The 9,834-nt window shown below is 45.1% G+C and overlaps 1 protein-coding gene across 1 annotated transcript; it reads right to left on the bottom strand.

Moving 5' to 3' along the window:
• Positions 1 to 208: 208 nt before the first annotated feature.
• On the bottom strand, positions 209 to 9,351 carry LOC124009462 (trichohyalin-like). Its single transcript, XM_046321273.1, has 3 exons — positions 9,289 to 9,351; positions 6,933 to 9,197; positions 209 to 253 (listed from the first exon to the last, which is right to left on the bottom strand). Exons 1-3 carry the CDS (start codon positions 9,349 to 9,351, stop codon positions 209 to 211), a joined length of 2,373 nt encoding a protein of 790 aa, XP_046177229.1.
• Between the last annotated feature and the right edge of the window lie 483 nt (positions 9,352 to 9,834).

Raw genomic sequence — 9,834 nt, 5'->3', positions numbered from 1 at the left:
ATTATATATTTACATAATACTCTGGTAGATATTGGTGATTGGTCTATCTATTATATATTTACATAATACGCTGGTAGATATTGGGAGAAGAAGACTAATCCTTGCCAATAGAAAATGTTTAAATGTACCTACCTGATGCCATTTATTCAGTAATATAATATATAGTAGATGATGGGTAAGCTGAAGAAGCAGCACGAACATGTCAACTTCACTGGGCACTGCTGTGCCTGTTAATACAAACCTGTTGAATGATCTACAGAACACATTGAGAACCCAAAGAGATAAGCATTACGAAATGCTTATGAATGTTTTATGGATGGGTTATGAAGTCCTTATGTAGGTAGTACCCTTCAAGTAAAATGTTGCCTGCCTTTTTTCCATATTCATAATTACATCTCTTATTGACAGAGGGTCAGAAGGACTGGGCTGTGTTCATTTGGGCACCAAACGGAAGAAAACCAATTGAAAACAGAGTGGCACTAACTTAACTTGTTCAATGAGAAATGCACATTTCTCTTTCCGTTGCAAAACTTTTTTTTATTTTTAAACAACGTTGTTGTTGTTTTTTTTCTTTCATTCTGTGCCCTAATAAACAAGAGCTTGTTATAAAGTGGGCGCAAGTCAACATTATAAGTCAGTCATTACAGAATACATAGTCAACGACCATTGGAACAATGGAAACATGCTACTTTACCTGTCGTTGTCAATTTGTGATGGGTGAACGCGAAGGACATTAAGACGGCACAGCAGGATGTGCATGTACATTATTGTAAAATGTAAAACATACTGTATTTTCAACATTTTGGCATTTATGTTTTTTTTTGTTGACGTAAGTAATGATCTGAATTAACTGAAGGAAGTGTGACAGCGCTCTGTTCTACAGCGTTGGAACTTGTTGCTCTGAGCAAATCCTGTCGCCGGGGAAATGTGATTTTTTTTTTTATAGAAATGTTATCGTTTATTAACGAATCTGTTACGATTGAAATGGATATGACTCGTAACTGTGGTTTAATCTTCGCCATAAGGTTATTTTCATATGTAGCTTCCCATGCCAGTTGAAAAATAAAGGTGTAGAACTGAACATTATGCTTCCTTATTGGTCATCTTTTCTTGTTATTATTTATTTATATATTAACGCCAGTAAAACTACCCCAAGGTTGTCGTGGTAATCAATGAATTAATCAAATGTTGATTTATATAGCTGTTTTAACATATGTCAGGACGTGTTACATAGAAGCTGATCTTGACCCCAAAATTGCAACCTGTAGTTCAGAGGTTATAAGAAACCTGGCGATGAACCAGATTTGAGGAAAATCATGTTCTCTTCTGGCTTCAGCCGTGTGCATCATAGCTCTGTCTATTCAAAACTTATTGATAGGTCATATTGGGAACTTCTGAACAAACTCTAAATATTGCTATGGCAAAAAGTCTCCTCATCCAACTCCAGTCCATTCTCACAGGCTACATTAATAATTGCCGTACCTGGATTTAACCGGAACATGTCGCGGTTATATTTTCCACTGTGTGTCCTCTTCACTCGCACACCTTCTCTCTTTATTCACCATATTCACTCCTGTTTTGGGGGACCGCTAATCTAGACATTAAAATAAACAGTTTATTCTCTGGGACTATTTTTGTATTTTATTTTATCTCCTTGTCTTTTTCAGTTCTCATCTATTTTGGACGTAACAGTAACGGAAGAGGTTACGCCGTGACGTGACATTGAGCGTTTCGGGAGGTTCGCTTTCAGCTGATCCCGTTACATTTAGAAAGATGGCCAGTAGTCCTGCTTTTTAGGGGCTGAAGTTCTTTCTCTTATCTAAAGACAAAAATACGTTGTAAGCAAAAGTGGAGAGACAAAGGCGTTGAAAAGAAACGGAAGAACTATGCCTAGATTGCCATAACTCTTTAAAATGGCCATACGGGAATTAAAAGTGTGTCTTCTGGGAGTAAGTGAAATAAGTTATTGGGTGGTTGATTCTCTTTGGAAATTCCTTCTGTCTTTCTGCGGTCCGGCTGTATCTCTTTATACTGGGAACACGACCGTTTGAATGTCTATCTGTCTTGCTAGAATTCGACCTCGTATAGAAACTGCATCTTTATCTTGTCGAAGAATCGTTGTACATTTGAGACGTTTCTTTAGTAAAATAATGTGGAGTCGCCGCCTCATAACCTAATCATAACCTTTCCCCTGACCTTGATATGCCTTTTACAAATCCCCTTTTGTATTATGTTGTTGTTGTTTATTGTACTGCGGTGTTGTTAGTGTTGTTGTTTATTGTACTGCGGTGTTGTTAGTGTTGTTGTTTATTGTACTGCGGTGTTGTTGTTTATTGTACTGCGGTGTTGTTAGTGTTGTTGTGTATTGTACTGCGGTGTTGTTAGTGTTGTTGTGTATTGTACTGCGGTGTTGTTAGTGTTGTTGTTTATTGTACTGCGGTGTTGTTAGTGTTGTTGTTTATTGTACTGCGGTGTTGTTAGTGTTGTTGTTTATTGTACTGCTGTGTTGTTAGTGTTGTTGTTTATTGTACTGCGGTGTTGTTAGTGTTGTTGTTTATTGTACTGTGGTGTTGTTAGTGTTGTTGTTTATTGTACTGCAGTGTTGTTAGTGTTGTTTATTGTACTGCGGTGTTGTTAGTGTTGTTTATTGTACTGCAGTGTTGTTAGTGTTGTTTATTGTACTGCGGTGTTGTTAGTGTTGTTGTTTATTGTACTGCGGTGTTGTTAGTGTTGTTGTTTATTGTACTGCGGTGTTGTTAGTGTTGTTGTTTATTGTACTGCGGTGTTGTTGTTTATTGTACTGCGGTGTTGTTAGTGTTGTTGTTTATTGTACTGCGGTGTTGTTAGTGTTGTTGTTTATTGTACTGCGGTGTTGTTAGTGTTGTTGTTTATTGTACTGCGGTGTTGTTGTTTATTGTACTGCGGTGTTGTTAGTGTTGTTGTTTATTGTACTGCGGTGTTGTTAGTGTTGTTGTTTATTGTACTGCGGTGTTGTTAGTGCTGTTGTTTATTGTACTGCGGTGTTGTTAGTGTTGTTGTTTATTGTACTGCGGTGTTGTTAGTGTTGTTGTTTATTGTACTGCGGTGTTGTTAGTGTTGTTGTTTATTGTACTGCGGTGTTGTTAGTGTTGTTGTTTATTGTACTGCGGTGTTGTTGGTGTTGTTTATTGTACTGCGGTGTTGTTGGTGTTGTTTATTGTACTGCGGTGTTGTTAGTGTTGTTGTTTATTGTACTGCGGTGTTGTTAGTGTTGTTGTTTATTGTACTGCGGTGTTGTTAGTGTTGTTGTTTATTGTACTGCGGTGTTGTTAGTGTTGTTGTTTATTGTACTGCGGTGTTAGTGTTGTTGTTTATTGTACTGCGGTGTTAGTGTTGTTGTTTATTGTACTGCGGTGTTGTTAGTGCTGTTGTTTATTGTACTGCGGTGTTGTTAGTGCTGTTGTTTATTGTACTGCGGTGTTGTTAGTGCTGTTGTTTATTGTACTGCGGTGTTGTTAGTGCTGTTGTTTATTGTACTGCGGTGTTGTTAGTGCTGTTGTTTATTGTACTGCGGTGTTGTTAGTGTTGTTTATTGTACTGCGGTGTTGTTAGTGTTGTTTATTGTACTGCGGTGTTGTTAGTGTTGTTTATTGTACTGCGGTGTTGTTAGTGTTGTTGTTTATTGTACTGCGGTGTTGTTAGTGTTGTTGTTTATTGTACTGCGGTGTTGTTAGTGTTGTTTATTGTACTGCGGTGTTGTTAGTGTTGTTGTTTATTGTACTGCGGTGTTGTTAGTGTTGTTGTTTATTGTACTGCGGTGTTGTTAGTGTTGTTGTTTATTGTACTGCGGTGTTGTTAGTGTTGTTTATTGTACTGTGGTGTTGTTAGTGTTGTTGTTTATTGTACTGCGGTGTTGTTAGTGTTGTTGTTTATTGTACTGTGGTGTTGTTAGTGTTGTTGTTTATTGTACTGCGGTGTTGTTGTTTATTGTACTGCGGTGTTGTTAGTGTTGTTGTTTATTGTACTGCGGTGTTGTTGTTTATTGTACTGCGGTGTTGTTAGTGTTGTTGTTTATTGTACTGCGGTGTTGTTGTTTATTGTACTGCGGTGTTGTTAGTGCTGTTGTTTATTGTACTGCGGTGTTGTTAGTGTTGTTGTTTATTGTACTGCGGTGTTGTTGTTTATTGTACTGCGGTGTTGTTAGTGCTGTTTATTGTACTGCGGTGTTGTTGTTTATTGTACTGCGGTGTTGTTAGTGCTGTTGTTTATTGTACTGCGGTGTTGTTAGTAGTGTTGTTTATTGTACTGCGGTGTTGTTAGTGTTGTTGTTTATTGTACTGTGGTGTTGTTAGTGTTGTTGTTTATTGTACTGCGGTGTTGTTGTTTATTGTACTGCGGTGTTGTTAGTGTTGTTGTTTATTGTACTGCGGTGTTGTTGTTTATTGTACTGCGGTGTTGTTAGTGTTGTTGTTTATTGTACTGCGGTGTTGTTGTTTATTGTACTGCGGTGTTGTTAGTGCTGTTGTTTATTGTACTGCGGTGTTGTTAGTGTTGTTGTTTATTGTACTGCGGTGTTGTTGTTTATTGTACTGCGGTGTTGTTAGTGCTGTTTATTGTACTGCGGTGTTGTTGTTTATTGTACTGCGGTGTTGTTAGTGCTGTTGTTTATTGTACTGCGGTGTTGTTAGTGTTGTTGTTTATTGTACTGCGGTGTTGTTAGTAGTGTTGTTTATTGTACTGCGGTGTTGTTAGTGTTGTTGTGTATTGTACTGCGGTGTTGTTGTTTATTGTACTGCGGTGTTGTTAGTGTTGTTGTTTATTGTACTGCGGTGTTGTTAGTGTTGTTGTTTATTGTACTGCGGTGTTGTTAGTGTTGTTGTTTATTGTGTTGTTAGTGTTGTTTATTGTACTGCGGTGTTGTTAGTGTTGTTGTTTATTGTACTGCGGTGTTGTTAGTGTTGTTGTTTATTGTACTGCGGTGTTGTTAGTGTTGTTGTTTATTGTACTGCGGTGTTGTTAGTGTTGTTGTTTATTGTACTGCGGTGTTGTTCTGGAATGGCTCTTCTGACCAATACCAACCGTTACGCCACCATCCGGTAAAAGATTATATAAAGTAACCATTCGGTCCTACAGATACAGTATGGTAGGTATCCTTGGTTAGCATGAGATACACACACAACAACAACCGGCTCCTAGGATGCTTTAGCCAATAGCGTTGTGTATCTTCTCCAGTCTTTTGTACAGACCGAGTAACAACGATGTAGCATTTCACCAATTTCTTATTTCTTTCGGTAGGATACAGGAGTGGGCAAGTCTAGTATTGTATGTCGTTTTGTACAAGACCATTTCGACCACAACGTCAGTCCGACGATAGGGTAAGTAGTCAGAGTGTTAAATACCTTGATTTTATTCAATAGGCAGCAACAAGTGTTTAATTAGCTTCCTGTCTGTCCTGTTCTGGAGACCTTTTCAGGATTATCAAGTTAATTGCACGAAAATCTCAAATAAAACCAGAGTCTCAAACTCTGTTTTATGTCCAGGGAAGGAAATGAAATGAGTAAATATGTGTCAGAAGGATTTTCTTGGAAATAAGGGCTTTATATTCAAATCCAGCTTTCTCTGTCTGATTCTCTGTCTGATTCTCTGTCTGATTCTCTGTCTGATTTGGTATCTCATGATAGGCTTTGGTGGTTACTGAGTCTAAAACATTCATCATCCCTCCAGGGGAAAAAGTTATTCTTTTATTCTGTCCTGTCCTGTTCTGACCTGTCCTGACCTGTTCTGACCTGTTCTGCTCTGACCTGTCCTGACCTGTTCTGCTCTGTCCTGACCTGTCCTGCTCTGACCTGTTCTGCTCTGCTCTGTCCTGTTCTGACCTGTTCTGCTCTGTCCTGACCTGTTCTGCCCTGTCCTGCTCTGTCCTGTCCTGACCTGTCCTGCTCTGTCCTGTCCTGACCTGTCCTGCTCTGTCCTGCTCTGTCCTGACCTGTCCTGCTCTGACCTGTCCTGCTCTGTCCTGACCTGTTCTGCTCTGTCCTGTTCTGACCTGTCCTGCTCTGTCCTGACCTGTCCTGCTCTGTCCTGACCTGTTCTGACCTGTCCTGCTCTGTTCTGACCTGTCCTGCTCTGTTCTGACCTGTCCTGCTCTGTCCTGTTCTGCTCTGTCCTGCTCTGACCTGTCCTAGCCTGTCCTGTTCTGCTCTGTCCTGACCTGTCCTGCTCTGTCCTGACCTGTCCTGTTCTGCTCTGTCCTGACCTGTCCTGCTCTGACCTGTTCTGCTCTGTCCTGCTCTGACCTGTCCTAGCCTGTCCTGTCCTGACCTGTTCTGTCCTGCTCTGACCTGTCCTGCTATGACCTGTCCTAGCCTGTCCTGCTCTGACCTGTCCTGCTATGACCTGACCTGTCCTGCTCTGTCCTGACCTGTCCTGTTCTGCTCTGTCCTGACCTGTCCTGCTCTGTCCTGACCTGTCCTGTTCTGCTCTGTCCTGCTCTGACCTGTCCTAGCCTGTCCTGACCTGTTCTGTCCTGCTCTGACCTGTCCTGCTATGTCCTGACCTGTCCTCTGACCTAACCTGTCCTGGCCTGCTCTGACCTGTCCTAGCCTGTCCTGTTCTGCCTTGTCCTGTTCTGACCTGTTCTGCTCTGACCTGTCCTGTTCTGCTCTGTCCTGACCTGTCCTATTCTGCCCTGACCTGTTCTGCTCTGCTCTGTCCTGCCCTGTTCTGCCCTGGCCTACTCTGACCTGCCCTGTTGTGACCTGACCTTCTCTGACCTGTCCTTCTCTGACCGGTCCTGCTCTGACCGGTCCTTCTCTGACCGGTCCTTCTCTGACCGGTCCTTCTCTGACCTGTCCTTCTCTGACCTGTCCTGCTCTGACCTGTCCTTCTCTGACCTGTCTTGCTCTGACCTGTCTTGCTCTGACCTGTCCTGCTCTGACCTGTCCTGCTCTGACCTGTCCTGACCGGTCCTGCTCTGACCTGTCCTTCTCTGACCTGTCCTTCTCTGACCTGTCCTTCTCTGACCTGTCCTTCTCTGACCTGTCCTTCTCTGACCGGTCCTGCTCTGACCTGTCCTTCTCTGACCGGTCCTGCTCTGACCTGTCCTTCTCTGACCTGTCCTGCTCTGACCTGTCCTGCTCTGACCTGTCCTGCTCTGACCTGTCCTGCTCTGACCTGTCTTTCTCTGACCTGTCTTGCTCTGACCTGTCCTGCTCTGACCTGTCCTGCTCTGACCTGTCCTGCTCTGACCTGTCCTGACCGGTCCTGCTCTGACCTGTCCTTCTCTGACCTGTCCTTCTCTGACCTGTCCTGCTCTGACCTGTCCTGACCTGTCCTGCTCTGACCGGTCCTGCTCTGACCTGTCCTGACCGGTCCTGCTCTGACCTGTCCTTCTCTGACCTGTCCTTCTCTGACCTGTCCTTCTCTGACCTGTCCTGCTCTGACCTGTCCTGCTCTGACCGGTCCTGCTCTGACCTGTCCTGCTCTGACCTGTCCTTCTCTGACCTGTCCTTCTCTGACCTGTCCTGCTCTGACCTGTCCTTCTCTGACCTGTCCTTCTCTGACCTGTCCTTCTCTGACCTGTCCTTCTCTGACCTGTCCTTCTCTGACCTGTCCTTCTCTGACCTGTCCTTCTCTAACCTGTCCTGCTCTGACCTGTCCTTCTCTGACCTGTCCTTCTCTAACCTGTCCTGCTCTGACCTGTCCTTCTCTGACCTGTCCTTCTCTGACCTGTCCTGTCCTGACCTGTCCTGCTCTGACCTGTCCTTCTCTGACCGGTCCTGCTCTGACCTGTCCTTCTCTGACCGGTCCTGCTCTGACCTGTCCTTCTCTGACCTGTCCTGCTCTGACCTGTCCTGCTCTGACCTGTCCTGCTCTGACCTGTCCTGCTCTGACCTGTCTTTCTCTGACCTGTCTTGCTCTGACCTGTCCTGCTCTGACCTGTCCTGCTCTGACCTGTCCTGCTCTGACCTGTCCTGACCGGTCCTGCTCTGACCTGTCCTTCTCTGACCTGTCCTTCTCTGACCTGTCCTGCTCTGACCTGTCCTGACCTGTCCTGCTCTGACCGGTCCTGCTCTGACCTGTCCTGACCGGTCCTGCTCTGACCTGTCCTTCTCTGACCTGTCCTTCTCTGACCTGTCCTTCTCTGACCTGTCCTGCTCTGACCTGTCCTGCTCTGACCGGTCCTGCTCTGACCTGTCCTGCTCTGACCTGTCCTTCTCTGACCTGTCCTTCTCTGACCTGTCCTGCTCTGACCTGTCCTTCTCTGACCTGTCCTTCTCTGACCTGTCCTTCTCTGACCTGTCCTTCTCTGACCTGTCCTTCTCTGACCTGTCCTTCTCTGACCTGTCCTTCTCTAACCTGTCCTGCTCTGACCTGTCCTTCTCTGACCTGTCCTTCTCTAACCTGTCCTGCTCTGACCTGTCCTTCTCTGACCTGTCCTTCTCTGACCTGTCCTGTCCTGACCTGTCCTGCTCTGACCTGTCCTTCTCTGACCGGTCCTGCTCTGACCTGTCCTTCTCTGACCGGTCCTGCTCTGACCTGTCCTTCTCTGACCTGTCCTGCTCTGACCTGTCCTGCTCTGACCTGTCCTGCTCTGACCTGTCCTGCTCTGACCTGTCTTTCTCTGACCTGTCTTGCTCTGACCTGTCCTGCTCTGACCTGTCCTGCTCTGACCTGTCCTGCTCTGACCTGTCCTGACCGGTCCTGCTCTGACCTGTCCTTCTCTGACCTGTCCTTCTCTGACCTGTCCTGCTCTGACCTGTCCTGACCTGTCCTGCTCTGACCGGTCCTGCTCTGACCTGTCCTGACCGGTCCTGCTCTGACCTGTCCTTCTCTGACCTGTCCTTCTCTGACCTGTCCTTCTCTGACCTGTCCTGCTCTGACCTGTCCTGCTCTGACCGGTCCTGCTCTGACCTGTCCTGCTCTGACCTGTCCTTCTCTGACCTGTCCTTCTCTGACCTGTCCTGCTCTGACCTGTCCTTCTCTGACCTGTCCTTCTCTGACCTGTCCTTCTCTGACCTGTCCTTCTCTGACCTGTCCTTCTCTGACCTGTCCTTCTCTGACCTGTCCTTCTCTAACCTGTCCTGCTCTGACCTGTCCTTCTCTGACCTGTCCTTCTCTAACCTGTCCTGCTCTGACCTGTCCTTCTCTGACCTGTCCTTCTCTGACCTGTCCTGTCCTGACCTGTCCTGCTCTGACCTGTCATTCTTGTTCTTGACCTATTCTGTCATCAACAGTTAACACCATCCTATCATCCTCGACCGTTGTCTTAATGATTAAGACTATGCTAGACCTAATGTTCTGTGATACTTGCAGGGCATCGTTTTTAACCAAGACGGTCCCGCGTGGACACGAACTACACAAGTTCCTCATCTGGGACACAGCGGGACAGGAAAGGGTGGGTACATCCTCTTCCTCATCCTTTATCTGTTCCACGTTCTCACTCAGTGGAGGCTGCTGATTGGAGGATGGCTTGTAAATAATGAATGGATTTGCGTAAATGGAATGATATTTTAAACAACATGTTTTCCATTCCATTGACTCCATTCCATTGACTCCATTCCATTGACTCCATTCCATTGACTCCATTCCATTGACTCCATTCCATTGACTCCATTCCATTGACTCCATTCCATTGACTACCATTCCATTGACTACCATTCCATTGACTACCATTCCATTGACTCCATTCCATTGACTCCCATTCCATTGACTCCCATTCCATTGACTCCATTCCATTGACTCCATTCCATTGACTCCATTCCATTGACTCCCATTCCATTGACTCCATTCCAGCCATTATTATGAGCCGTCCTCCCGTCAGCAGCCTCCACTGCTCTCACTGGTAGGGTTGCC

Source organism: Oncorhynchus gorbuscha, linkage group LG22, assembly GCF_021184085.1.
Source record: "Oncorhynchus gorbuscha isolate QuinsamMale2020 ecotype Even-year linkage group LG22, OgorEven_v1.0, whole genome shotgun sequence".
Taxonomy (NCBI): Eukaryota; Metazoa; Chordata; class Actinopteri; order Salmoniformes; family Salmonidae; genus Oncorhynchus; species Oncorhynchus gorbuscha.
This window is presented reverse-complemented; position numbering and strand designations above follow the sequence as displayed.

Coding starts and splice junctions, on each gene's coding strand:
- LOC124009462 (XM_046321273.1), bottom strand. CDS start 9,351: ATGAGGAACTTGTGTAGTTCGTGTCCACGCGGGACCGTCTTGGTTAAA. Junction 9,198..9,288: donor TTAAAAACGATGCCCTGCAA/GTATCACAGAAC, acceptor ATGACAGAATAG/GTCAAGAACAAGAATGACAG. Junction 254..6,932: donor AGCAGGACCGGTCAGGACAG/GTCAGAGCAGGA, acceptor TGTGTTCTGTAG/ATCATTCAACAGGTTTGTAT.